A 14,594-nucleotide genomic window follows, 5' to 3' on the forward strand; every position below is an offset into this window, starting at 1 on the left:
ATCTTCTTAGTGTGAAACCCCTGTGCACATGGTGGTGTACTTTGGCCTTCAGTTTGTATAAATGTATGATTTTATGCATCAGCCCCACCTTCATTCTTTTCTCCTTAACCTGGGATTATTAATGTAGTGTTGTGATTTGGCAGAAGCATCACCTTATAAACGACTGCAGGCACTGAAACCTTGTGGTAGAATTCTAGACGATGTAGAAGAGGTTTTGTGTAACTTCTCCATGGCTAGATGTTTTATTGACAGCTCTCAGTTTCTATGGGATACATAGAAACATCACACAATATCTGAGGCTCAGACAGGAAGGCATTAATTATTTTTTTTTACTGAAAAGAATCAAGGACTGGGGTAGTTTAATGACAGTGTGCTTGTCTTACATATATGGGCCTCAGGGAAAATCCTCAGCACTCAGTTGATATGTGTGTGTGTGTGTGTGTGTGTGTGTGTGTGTGTGTGTGTGTGTGTACGCATTCAAGTGTGTGTAAGGTACCAACATACCACATTTACAAGAACCCCTTAGCGGCCATCAGAAGCCCAGCCTATTCTGATTTCAACTTGAGTGTTCTAGCCAATGCTTTCATCCTCTCTCCTCCTCAGAAATCTCTCTTAGTGCCACATACTTATTGGGGCTCCAGCCAGGAGGAAGGGCCTGAAGAACAACCTGTTGGCTGTTTTCTGGAAAGATAAAACAGTTCTATGTTTCCACTGGTGAGGACTCAGTCTCTTGACTTTGTTTAAATGGGGTCAGCCCATGGAATAAGTCTTGATTCTGGCCAGTGAGAAAGAAAGGAAGATTAACTATCTAATGGAGAGTTTTAACTGTCAGCCTGTAGCATGTGGCCTAGCCCTGTTAGGAGCTGAGGCTCCAAGTTGGCTCCAGAACCCATGGGAGAGCCAGTCATGTCTTCTTTGTGGCCTCCCAAGAAAGCATCAGAGCAGACAATAGCTGCCAGCCACAGGCAAGTCTTTTTTCTCTGTCGTTTTCTACACCTCCCCTGCACAGAGCTACTCCCAAGTTCTTCCCCATTGGAGCTAGTTCCCAGTCAGCCAGTGTAGCCCTTTGCTCCTCTTCCATGGAGTGAACTCTGTTCTAAAATACCCCAGGCCTCCTGGATTGCTTTTCCCACGCACAGTGAGCAGGGCCTGTAAAGGCTTTCTGGGGTGAGGGTAACTGCTGCCAGCTCCCAGAATGTGTGCTGTGAGGGACAAGGAGTGAGGAGAGACTGTAGAGTGGGGCATCTCCTACAAATATCTTCATCTTCATAGACTCAGCATCTGTTCTGACCATTAAGACGCCATAACAGTGGTTCTCAACCTTTGGGTTGTGACCCTGGACCAGTGCAAGCAGATATTTATATTATAATTCATAACAGTAGCAAAGTTACAGTTATGAAGTAGCAAAGAAAATAATTTTATAGTTGGAGGGGGTCACCACATGAGAAACAAAAGGGTCACAGTGTTAGGAAGGTTGGGAACCACTGCCTTAGAACATTGCCACCATGATCCATGCAGAGATCATGCACTCTGACATCTGTCAGGGGTTTTTAGTGCATTGTCTTTAACAACTGCATCTGCAGACTTAGACTCTGCATTCAACACTGTCTGGGTCTTTGACACGTCTGTGTAAGAAAGACTTGGCCACCAGATTACATGGTTGTTCTCTGGGAAGCAGATTACGCACAGTGCTTACCATGAATGGTACCCTGAGAACCTTCCCTGTTCTGGCTGGCCTCTCGATGGTACATCAATCTTGTTTATGGCCAGTTATGCCCTGCTGGAGGAAAATTAGAGGCCAGTTGCTTGCTTGATGAACTCTGAGCTGGTCTGAGAAGTTCCCTCAGGGGGATTAAGAAACCAACTTAGTCTCACCCCACTCCTAGGAATCTGCTGTGGGCTTGATGGCTTGACTTTAGAGTCCGTCAATCCTGCTGGCTCCCAGCTCTGTCCTGGTGGCTTTGACTTGGCACACCCTTCATTGCCCCATCCCTTGACAAGAATCCAAGCAGTTCTCTGACTAGGGGACCAGTGATGTCCTGAGTGAACATGTGCGGTTGACATGAACATAGGCATCTCAAGGCCCTAATGCATCAGCCCATGGCAGTGGTAAGGCCTTCCCTAGTGAACGGCTCAGAGAGTTAGCAAAGCCTTTCTGTGGTTGGACTGGACAGCACAGAGACTGCCCATGGTAGCTTCTCCCTCTGGATGTTTACTGCCTGAAGACTGCTCCCCTACAATGCCTACTCCTACTGAGATTAGGAACATCTACCTCCTTATTCACTGGCATATAATAACTCTGCCTCCTTGTTTATCTGTATGTAGTAGCCCGGCCTCCATGTTCAGCTCTATGCAACAACCTGACCTCTATGTTCGACTCTATGTAGTGCTTATTTTCTGGGTGCTGCGGCTTTCCATCTGAGTGTTCTAGATGCTAATGTGCCTGTCATTTCCTCATTCTCTGGCTGTACCAAGTCGGGGCTCTGGGACCTAAGCTATGCAAGGACCTGACACCTCTGGGCTGTGATAAGACCTCTGCTTATTCAGAGTCTGTCCCTCTTTCTTCTCATTAGGACTGTCTACAGCTTCTCTGAACTGTGACCCGCTTGTCACCTCTGGTAGACATCTCAGCATGTTTCCTCAGCCAGAGTGGAAAGCTGAATCGTGGGAGGGTACTTTGCATACACCTTGACACACCACTGTAAAAAAATAAATCAGTTTTTCCTTCCCACCCTCTGTCCTCTAGTGACAACTTGGAACATCATTTATTAATCAATGCCTAGGCCACAAGGTCTGGCTTGATCCCCAACTAGCTTGTAGCATATTTAACCTATTCAATCTATTCTGTGCCTTTCCTATGTTTAATTTCTTCTCAGCTTCATGCGTCCAAGTCCAAGGTGAATCTCCACTTTCTTTTATCCTGAGTTCAGCTACCTGCTGGTTAGTTATCTCTCCTTCAGTCCTGGACTGCTTCTTCCTTAGTATCTGGCTCTTGAATCTCCTGTACCCTTTCACAATTTCCCAGAATTCCCTCTCTTGCTGCCACTGTCCGGCCTCCTACTTCCTGCCTCAGCTCATTGGCCATAGGCTTTTTACTGACAAGTGACACTTACAGGAAATTCTCTCTACACACCTCCCTTAATAATTCCCCAAGTTCTTTTTTGTTAAGAACAAAGAAATTCTCACTACAATGGAATCAACAGGGAATCTGCAGGAGTAATCATCAAAGTTGGCTCCTGCAGACCTGTGCCTTCCTCATCTTAAGTACCTGCTCTGCTGTCATTTTGCTTATCCCTTTCTCCGTGCTGCCCTTATCCCAAGGCCCGGCATTTTATTTTCTGTATATTTCCAGAGCTGTAGAAGGTGTTCTTTTGACTTCTAGACTTCAAGTTCACAGCTGCTGTCAGAGTCCCAAGACAGTTCGTATCACCCCAGAGAACTGGATCAGTGGCTGTGAGGTCAAGCATACTTACTATTGCTATTGGCCTCTGTCTAGAAAAATATCTTAGTCTTTGGAGTGTCAAAACAATATGCCACAAGCTGGGTGGCTTATAAACAACAAAAATGTAGTTTCCAGAGTTCTAGAGTCTGGAAAGTTGCTAACAGAGTTGATGTCTGCTCAAATCTTGCTTCCTGGTTCACACAAGCCTCCTTAGCTGTGTACTCATATGGTGTAAGGGGGCAAGCGAGTTTTATTTGTTCTATCAGGGCATACAATGCCTTGTTTCTGTTTGTTTATAGGCATCTTAGTCACTGTTCTACTGCTGTGAAGAAGAACCATGACCAAGGCAACTGTTAAAAAAACGAAGCTTACAGGTCTAGAGACTTACTCCATTATCATCATGGTGGGGTGGATGGTAAGAAGCAGACAGGTGTTAGAGAAATTTAGAGAAGTTTCTGAGACCTTTATAGTCTGAGCCTTAGGCAGAGAGAGAGAGAGAGAGAGAGAGAGAGAGAGAGAGAGAGAGAGAGAGAGAGAGAGAGAGAGAGAGAGAGGCCTGGCTTGGGCATTTGAAACCTTAAAGCCTGTTCCCAACAAGGCCTCTCCTCCTAATCCTCCCAATCCTATCAAGTCATTCTACTCCCTGGTGGCCAACCATTCAAACTTGAGTTCATGGGGGCCACTCTTGTTCAAACCACCCCGGGCATCTATTCCTCTTGAAACTCAACCTGTTCACTTCTTAAAGGCCCCACTTTTTCACAGTATCTCCTTGGAGGTTAAGATATAAGAATTTTGAGGGAGTGTTCCTCCACATCCTTGGCAGCGTCTGCTGTCACTTGAGGTTTTTGATCTTAGCCATTCTGTTTGATATAAGGTGGAACCTCAGGGTCATTTTGATTTGTATTTCCCTGGTAACTAAGGATGTTGAACATTACTCTAAGCACTTCTCTGTAATTTGAATTTCGGAGGGCACAAGCATTCAGACCAAGCATAAGCAATTTGGCTTTTTACAAAGTTGTGATGCTGGTTTTTCATTTATGAGCTTAACAGCTGGCATTTGATGCAGACTTCCTTAATTTGTACCAGTAGGATAAGTCTGATTGTCCTGCTAGACATGCATGAGAATCTCGGATAGTCACATTTCCTCCAAATCGTGCCTTAGTTTCCTAGCTTTCTTCTTCTTTACTAATGAGATCCTGAGAACCTTAGACCAGGGCACCATGTGCCACCCATCAGTCACTCAGTCAGAGTGAAGCTGTATCATAAGGCCAGCACCAGGTGAACGTGCTAGCCCCTGACTGCACTTTCTACCTGTGGTCCAAATTTATTCTTGTCTGCCTCTCCCCTTTCTGTCAGCATTTTGATTTGTGGATCAATCTAGTCCTTCCTGATAGTCTGCATTCTCATCTCTGGGAGAGAACACCTGATGTAAGCGACCTAGCAAAGGGGAGAAGTATTTGGCTTACAGTTTCAGGGTTTCCGTTTAGAGTTGTTGGGTTCTGTGAATGTCTGTAGAACACCGTGGTGGTAGAAGTAGAGGAGGGTGGATATGGAGTGGACTGTGAAGAGGTCATCAAGGAAGAGGTGTAACTTTGAAAAGCACACCCTCCAGTCACCGATGTCCTGTATCCTGTAAAGTCTTCTGGAACCTTCCAAAAGAGTGCCACCATTTCAGAATATGCGTTTCTGTGTGTTTTTTTAAAGTATATTTACAGACTTATTAAAACAGTATCTTATTTTAAAATATTTTTAGCATACACAAAGAAACTCTGTACCCATAAATTATAACTCCCCATTCCTCCTTCCCAGTAGTCTCAGACCTTTTCCCTGTCTCTTTCATAAGGAGATAATCATGTGAGTTTTGGCAGTTGGCTTCATTCTCTTGTCATGATGTTTTAGGGTTCACTGTTTCCTCTCTAATGCACTTCATTGTTTGGCTATACTGTATTTTCCCCATCCATCAATTGATGGATGTTTGGGTGGTCACGATTTGTGATTATGAGTAAAGCCTCTATGAACTTTGTGTGTAACTTTTTGTGAGGGCATTTGGCCTTCCTTCTCTCTGGCTTACAAGTATGGGGGATGAGAGTCAATGGATTATATATTTAACATTTTCAAAACTGCCTTTCATATTAGTGCACCATCTTATCTTTAATCCAACAGTATGTGAGGGTTCTAACTCCCCTAATTCCCTGATAACTTTTGTAATTGTCTTTTATTTATTTGAACATCTTAGTGGCTCTCGTCTTGTAGCTTGTTTGTATTTACTTATTTGGATTTTCTTGAGGTCAGCTCTTATGTAGTCCAGACTGACCCAGACTCACTGTGTGGGCAAGACTGGCCCTGAACATCATCACATCTTAATGCCTCTGCTTCTCAAGTGCTGGTATTAAAAGCATGCACCACCGTCCTAATTTTACATCTGTTGCTGTGATAAAATAGCTCAACTAAAAGCAACTTAGAAGATAAGGGTTAATTTTTGCTTACAATTCCAGGTTACAGTCCATCGTTGCAAAGATGTCACAATGGCAGGTATTTGAAGCATCTAGTTCTATTACCTCCACGGTCAAGAGCCGAGAGGAATGAATGTGTGCTCACTCACTCGCTCATTTGTACTTAGCTTGATTCCTCCCCTCTCCTATACCTAGAATACTTTGCCTTGGTAATGGCACTGCCCTGATTGGGCTGGGTCTTCCCACCTCAATTAAGGTAACCAAGACATTCCTGAACAGATATACTCACAGGGGGATTGGATCTAGATGATTCCTCAGTGAAGGGATCAGTCAACAGATTAGCTACCACAGCTAGCATGCCTGGCTTGTATTTAATTTTAAAGTCCTTTCCAAATCTTTGCTGTTACAAAACCATTTCAGATTTCTTAATGTTTCAGTGGAAGAGTGTATTATAAAACCCAGCTCCCTAGCTGTTCCTAGGTATACACTGCAGCAGTGCTGAGTGTATCCAGAGAGCTGTAAGAATCTCACTGCCTCCCATTTCTAGCCCTTGCCATCACCTCAAACTGAAAATCTGTTTGTTGCAAACAACTCCCATTTCGTCCTTTCCCCAGCCCTGGTAACTTCTGTTGCCTTTGAATGAGTTAGCCTGTTCCATGTATCTCATAGGTGAAATTTTATCGCATTTTCCATTGTGTCTGTCTTAATTCACCCAGGGATGTTTTTGTACTCCATCCATGTTGTGATTCATGTCCTGACTCCAGAGTTTCATGGAAGAAGGACAAAGCCTTCCACTGGTCCAAGTGTGGCTGTTGACAGTGTGTACAGAAAATGACCACCATAGCTTTCTTCCCTTTGATGTTTACAGCCTGAAGATGACTCCCTGACAGAGGCTGTTCCTACCAAGATTAGCCAAACCTGTCTCTTCCATCCAGCCATATACCATAACCCCTGCCTGCTTATCTGTATGAAATAACCCACCTTCTTGTCCAGCTGTATGCAATTTCTCTGCCTCTGCCTCTGTTCAATCTCTATAGTAAGAACGCTGAGCTTCTGCAGTAATGTGGTTTCTCCAGCAAAGAGCACAGACCACCTGATCCCAGCTTTTCTCTGTGTGTGTGTCTGTCTGTCTTTTCATATTTCCTTTATTCCCTCACTTCCCCCATCCGGTCTGTCCTGGGAGCTGTGCTGGAGGCAGCCCTTCCTTACTTTTGTAAGCAGCTACAGTGTGATCTCAAACTCCCAAGGACACACCTCCCATCCCAGGAGCCTCCACTAGGGCTTTAAAGTGAGGCTCTGGCTGGGGACCATCTCTGCCCTTTGTCTGCATAGGATTTCAATGACAACTTTTTACCTCATGTCCACATCTGGAAACTTCTTTATAAATAAAAGCCTATAGAGATCTTCCCCACAGAGATGAGGGAGACCTCCTGAGGGGTTTCCCTGTGACAGCACTGGAGGAGCAGACATTGTGCCACTACTGTTGTTATCTGCAAGGCACAGGGATCCACTGGTTAGCACAGAAAGTCCAACTTGCTTGCAGGTTTTATTTTAGCGATCTCCTACGTGAGCCATGCTGTCTGCAACTTAAGTGCATTGATTTATCAAATAAAGGTGCTCTGCTCTACAAGGTCTGCATAGCCACTTGGGATGAAATCCATTGTTCATTCATAAGGAAGTAGCGAATTCCACCGATTTCCCAGTTATCTTTGCATCCAGTTCTCCTAAGGAAGTACAAGGGAAATGACCATCATTCTCTTGACTTCTTAGATTAAAACTTTGGAACAGACCAAAGCCATTGAAGACTTAAATCAATCCCGAGGTGAGCTGGAGAAGATGAAGGAGAATGCAGAGAAAAAGCTTATGCTGGTCATGTCAGAGCTGGAAACTACAGTGCAGGAGGCTCAAGCAAACCAGGAAAGAACCAGGGCCATGATCGAGTTGGCCAGCAGTGAGCTGAGGATCCTGAAGAAGTCTCTGGATGAAGCAGAGAGGAGAGAACAGCAGGTAGATGCAAATCTGCTCGTGGAATCTTCCTCAGGACATGACAGGAGGGTTTAAAAGCCTTATGCATAGTCACACACTTAACACTAAGGACTGCTTTGGGAATGGGGATGTCATCCGAGTGCAGGGCCATTCTTTTTTTTTTTTTTTAATTAACTTGAGTATTTCTTATTTACATTTCAAGTGTTATTCCCTTTCCTGGTTTCCGGGCCAATATCCCCCTAACCCCTTCCCTTCCCCTTCTATATAGGTGTTCCCCTCCCCATCCTCCCCCCATTGCTGCCCTCCCCCCAACAATCACATTCACTGGAGGTTCAGTCTTAGCAGGACCCAGGGCTTCCCCTTCCAATGAATATTAGGATATTCATTGCTTCCCATGAGGTCAGAGTCCAGGGTCAGTCCATGTATAGTCTTTAGGTAGTGGCTTAGTCCCTGGAAGCTCTGGTTGCTTGGCATTGTTGTTCATATGGGGTCTCGAGCCCCTTCAAGCTCTTCCAGTTCTTTCTCTGATTCCTTCAACGGAATGGGTCCTGTTCTCAGTTCAGTGGTTTACTGCTGGCATTCACCTATGTATTTGCTGTATTCTGGCTGTGTCTCTCAGGAGAGATCTACATCCGGCTCCTGTCGGCCTCCACGTCTTTGCTTCATCCATCTTGTCTAATTGGGTGGCTGTATATGTATGGGCCACATGTGGGGCAGGCTCTGAATGGGTGTTCCTTCTGCCTCTGTTTTAATCTTTGCCTCTCTATTCCCTGCCACGGGTATTCTTGTTCCCCTTTTAAAGAAGGAGTGAAGCACTCGCATTTTGATCATCCGTCTTGAGTTTCATGTGTTCTAGGCATCTAGGGTAATTCAAGCATTTGTGCTAATAGCCACTTATCAATGAGTGCATACCATGTGTGTTTTTCTGTGATTGGGTTACCTCAGGATGATATTTTCCAGTTCCCTCCATTTGCCTATGAATTTCATAAAGTCATTGTTTTTGATAGCTGAGTAATATTCCATTGTGTAGATGTACCACATTTTCTGTATCCATTCCTCTGTTGAAGGGCATCTGGGTTCTTTCCAGATTCTGGCTATTATAAATAAGGCTGCTATGAACATAGTGGAGCACGTGTCTTTTTTATATGTTGGGGCATCTTTTGGGTATATGCCCAAGAGAGGTATAGCTGGGTCCTCAGGTAGTTCAATGTCCAATTTTCTGAGGAACCTCCAGACTGATTTCCAGAATGGTTGTACCAGTCGTGCAGGGCCATTCTTAGCTCCCCTGAACCCCTCTAATTTTGTATATGCACCTCCAAAGGAAGCATCATTCATACATTTCTTCCAATGCGATGTGTAGGGATTTCTGTGTCATCTCCACAGATTAGCCTACTCTCCAGCATCTTTTTTGGCCAAGAATCATGAGTTTCTTGGCCAAGAAAAGCAATTTATGCTTTGTGACATAGACTATAAAAAAGAAGCAAAAATTAATGCTCTTATCAAAGCATTAGAAAGCCAGTGTGAACCCATCGTCTGGTGGTGATGAGATGCTTTAAATTGCGTTTTGATAATGGCCTCTGGAGATTGTCCCTTCACATTTAATGCTAAGCAGGGCTCGGAGCTCAGAGAAGCTTTATCTCCCACAGAGATCAGTTGCAGGAAACAGCCTCCAATCTCCAACAGTGGCACCCAGACTTCATGGTTGACCAAGCACAGATGTAAGCCATAAAAAAGTACACGCTGGCTGGCTGGTTACAAGGAGAATTTTATCTCCTGAACACATCAGGTCAAACATAAAGAACTCTGTCCCGGGCAGTCTGACCCCTACTGCCTTTGACTGGTGTGTCACTTTCTGAAGCTGAAAAGGGCAGAGAATAGACTCTAGTCCTGGGGATTTTTTTCTTTTCTCCATTCTGCTTTGGCTCATGTGTCAGACAGAGCTGGGAAGAGCCAAACTCTAAGGGCAAGCATTCTCAGGAAGAAAGCATCTCAGGAATTGTGAGTTTTGGCCATATTCAAGAGGGTGGGAAACTCCAAGGGAAACGTTTGCATTGGAGAGACCAGGCTGGTACCTTATTCTATTTAGATGCTGTAACGAAGTGTGGGAACCAGGGCAGCTTGTAATAAGCAGGCTGCCATTTCTCTTAGGACTACAGGCTTGAGAATTAGGTTTACACATGATGTCTTCCTGCACCCTCCAATGGTAAAAGCTCTGGGGACACCAATTCTGTCTTAGAGAAGCCAGCATCATGATCTCAAGCCTAATTAGCTCACAAAGCCAGAACCATACCATCGAGGACTATATTTCCATATACACTTTGAGGGTGTGGTGTACAAATAAGACCCTCTCATCTCCCAGGCTGGACCATTATGGGAAAGAAGTTGGAGATAAATGAGCATGGGGTTGGCGTGTGGATGGTGTTCTTCTGATGGTGCTCCCTCTGCAGGCTGCACTCCTGATGTGCATGCAATCTTTTCTGAAATGAAAGGTATTTAGTGAGGGCTTGCCTAGATACCCCTGGATATCCCTGTTTTGCCGATGGTAGCCTAGGGCAACAGAAACTACCCTGGGAGAATGTGAAGAGAGCTGATGTATAGGGGATTGGTCTGGTGATGCTACGTATTTAAATGTTAAATATAGCAAACCCCCAGAATAATATCTATTATAACAATGGGGCCCATTATAACCATCGCCCCTGGCTTCTGCTTTCCCACTTGACAGACACCTAGAAATCTCAAATCAGCCCAGCTTTAGAACTACACACTGAGGTAGCAGTCTTTGGCTTAAGAAGAACAGAGAAGTCCTTCTGTTTTCAATACCTTACTCCTTCCTTTGAGTTTCAGAAACCCATTGCCCTGTTAACGACCCAAAGGCGGAAATGTTTCTCTGCTCACACCAACATCTGTAGAGTCCCTTGTCAGGCTGCAGAGCATGTTCTCAGTTAATCGTTTTGCTTAACCAGGATTTCTGAACAGACTTAGTGAGGTCAGAGTCTCAGGAACAATTGTCTCTTGGGGGGCCTCAACTCAGTAACAAATACACACATTGACTCGAAAGAGATTATGAAACTGCTGAGGCCTGGGGAACCTGCAGGGATTTCAGAGGTCACTTAGCAGGCAAGCCTACTTATTCATAGTTTAGAGGACTCAGGCTAGAGTGGGTAATTTGCCTACCTCATGCAAGTCTGGGGTTTCCTTTCTTGTTATTGTTGGTATACTTGATGCAGCAATGGTGGCATGTTTTTTCCTTCTCCAGCTAATGTGTCTCTGCTTGCAATTGCAGCTGGCAGACTTCAGGGAAGTGGTTTCCAGTATGCTGGGCTTGAATGTGACCTCTCTCGCTCTTCCTGACTATGAGATCATCAAATGTTTGGAAAGACTGATCCATTCTCACCACCACCACCACCACCACCACCACTTTGTTCCCTGTGCCTGCCTCAAAGACATGGCTGCTGAGCAAGCTAGCCCTCACAGCGCCACGTAGAACTTCTGCACTGATCACTTGTCTCCCCGAGGGAGGAACTAAGGCATGGGATACGATTCTCCAGTTATGCAGTTCATAAATTCCTCATACTTTTGAAATTTAGCCATTGTGCATGACTAATACATTCTCTGATGATTTAGCAAAAATATATCATGGGTGAAAAAAAGGTCTCCCAAAGTGCCATCCCTGGGCCATTTCCTGCCAGGCCTCGCAACCTGAGTTCTATCCTTGGGACACACATGGCAGAAGGAAAGAACTGACTTCTGCAAGCTGTCCTCTGACCTATACACATGCTTTATTACTTAAGTGGAGACACACACACACACACACACACACACACACACACACACACACAAAGAGAGAGAGAGAGAGACAGACAGAGACAGAGACAGACAGAGAAAATAAGTAAATATAAAAAGTACCAGTCCTAGATTAATATTCAGCACTAAAGCACCCATTAATTCATTAGTTAGCACATGGAGACTTACCGGAATCCCTAGATTCATGCGTACATTGGGACAATATGAGCACAGAGTTCAGAACAGTGGAGCATCTGGGCTAGTGTTACTGACCACTTTAAATCTTAACCATGTACAGAGGTTTTCTGAAAATATTATTTAAAATTATTTTATATTTAGGTGTCTGTGTGTGTGTGTGTGTGTGTGTGTGTGTGTGTGTGTGTGTGTGCATGCGTGTAGGTGTCAGTAGTAACCGTAGAGAGAGTCAGATCTTTGGTATCAGAGTTACTAGCAGTTGTAAAGCACTTGATGTGGGTGCGGGGAACTGAACTCCAGTCCTCTGAACAGTAGCAAGTGCTGTTAACTATCTCTCCAGCCTAACAAAAACTATCATCTGTCTGCATACAATTTGACACATAATAATGAACTATTTGTAGATTTTGGAGTGGCATTCCAATCCACATGTACAACGTGTAACCATGAGAACATGGTAACATGGTAGAGTCTTAAAACATTAATCTACATGCTTTCCAGGGCTCAGAAACAATTCAACTAACTTAGCATTGTGCATGGTTAGTGTTGGAGCCAGGATATACAAGATAGAAGCTGTACCACTTATAACCCACAGTTTTAGATTTACCTTGGTTTTGAGGCTGATAGGAATTGCTGGAATAAAGGAAGAGAGGAAACTCTATGATCAGGAGGAGACATCTACAGGTACACAGTTTAAAAAGTGACTCATCTGAATAGCCCTCATATAGGTCTGAGGGACGATAAGAAGCATGCATGCTTTTACTACTGCTCCTAATGGTGGCTTTGAAAGTGTGAACAGGGCTGACCTCAGTTCTTTAGAATCAAAATCTCTCACACAAGCCCAGTCTTACAGGATGGATGAATCATCTTCAGTTTTATTCACCAAATACTCTTAACAGTGAAGGAACCTTCTCATGGTTTTGAGTCTATCATAAATAAGTCTCTCCCTTCTTTCAAAACTTCTGTTGGACAAATATATTGCAGAAAACCATAATCTTAGCACTACTGAGAATACTTTCTATTAGATAGTTTATCTTATTTTAAATATATGAAACATAAACTTATAAATTGTCTCTGATTTTTGCGTGTATGTGTGAGAGAGAACGAGAGCTAGAGCTGGAGAGAGAGGTATGCACATGTATGTGTAGGGGCCTGTGACTTTATGTGGGAATAAGGAGGCTAGCAAAGGACACCAGGTATATCTTCTATCCCTTTTCACCTTATGTCCTTGAGTCTATTAATGAACTGGGAAATAGGCTGGCAGCCACTGAGCTCCTGTCTCTAGGAGTGGTGACAGATCAAGATCTGAATTCAGGTCCTCTTGCTTGCAGAGTCGTCTCTCTAACTCTAGCTTGTATCTTTATGCATTTTATTTTTCATATTTATTAACTTGAATATTTCTTATTTACATTTAGATTGTTTTTCCCCTTCCCGGTTTCCAGGCTAATATCCCCCTAACCCCTCCCCCTCCCCTTCTCTACAGGTGTTCCCCTCCCCATCCTCACCCCACTACCCTCCTCCCAACAAGCACATTCACTGGGGGTTCAGTCTTGACACGTCCAAGGGCTTCCCCTTCCACTGGTGCCCTTACTAGGCTATACATTGCTACATATGCAGTTGGAGTCCAGGGTCAGTCCAGGTATAGTTTTTGGCTAGTGGCTTAGTCCCTGGAAGCTCTGGTTGGTTGGCATTGTTGTTCATATGGGGTCTCAAGCCCCTTCAAGCTCTTCCACTCCTTTCTAAGATTCCATCAATGGGGGTCCCATTCTCAGTTCAGTGGTTTAATGATGGCATTCACCTATGTATTTGCTGTATTCTGGCTGTGTCTCTCAGGAGAGATCTACATCCGGCTCCTGTCGGCCTCCACTTCTTTGCTTTATCCATCTTGTCTAATTGGGTGGCTGTATATGTATGGGCCACATGTGGGGCAGGCTCTGAATGGGTGTACCTTCTGCCTCTGTTCTAAACTTTGCCTCCCTATTCCCTGTCAAGGATATTCTTGTTCCCCTTTTAAAGAAGGAGTGAAGCATTCACATTTTGGTCATCCTTGAGTTTCATGTGTTCTGTGCATCTAGGGTAATTCAAGCATTTGGGCTAATAGCCACTTATCAATGATTGCATACCATGTGTGTTTTTCTGTGATTGGGTTACCTCACTCAGGATGATATTTTCCAGTTCCGTCCATTTGCCTATGAATTTTATAAAGTCATTGTTTTTGATAGCTGAGTAATATTCCATTGTGTAGATGTACCACATTTTCTGTATCCATTCCTCTGTTGAAGGGCATCTGGGTTCTTTCCAGATTCTGGCTATTATAAATAAGGCTGCCTTGAACATAGTGGAGCACGTGTCTTTGTTATATGTTGGGGCATCTTTTGTGTATATGCCTAAGAGAGGTATAGCTGGGTCCTCAGGTAGTTCAATGTCCAATTACCTGAGGAACCTCCAGACTGATTTCCAGAATGGTTGTACCAGTCTGCAATCCCACCAACAATGGAGGAGTGTTCCTCTTTCTCCACATACTTGCCAGCATTTGCTGTCACCTGAGTTTTTGATCTTAGCCATTCTGACTGGTGTGAGGTGAAATCTCAGGGTTGTTTTGATTTGCATTTCCCTTATGACTAAAGATGTTGAACATTTCTTTAGGTGATTCTCAGCCATTCAGCATTCCTCAGCTGTGGATTCTTTGTTTATCTCTGAACCTCATTTTTTAAATAGGGTTATTTGACTCCCTACAG

At 44.1% G+C, this 14,594-nt stretch overlaps 1 protein-coding gene across 20 annotated transcripts in view; it reads left to right on the top strand.

Annotated features, from left to right (window-relative positions):
• The window catches only part of Ccdc170 (coiled-coil domain containing 170), a 149,955-nt gene that overhangs the window by 82,133 nt on the left and 53,228 nt on the right, over nucleotides 1–14,594 (top strand). For 15 of the 20 annotated variants that reach the window (XR_015682748.1, XR_015682753.1, XM_087650891.1 and 12 more), the window contains exon 10: nucleotides 7,666–7,902. Coding sequence is in view for 18 of the 20 variants with exons in the window: in XM_087650891.1 (XP_087507017.1) it covers nucleotides 7,666–7,902 (237 nt within the window). In the remaining 2 variants the exon portion in view is untranslated. 20 annotated transcript variants of the gene reach the window in all.

The sequence above is a fragment of the Rattus norvegicus genome, chromosome 1 (assembly GCF_021556685.1).
Source record: "Rattus norvegicus strain SHRSP/BbbUtx chromosome 1, alternate assembly SHRSP_T2T, whole genome shotgun sequence".
In the NCBI taxonomy this organism is placed as follows: domain Eukaryota; kingdom Metazoa; phylum Chordata; class Mammalia; order Rodentia; family Muridae; genus Rattus; species Rattus norvegicus.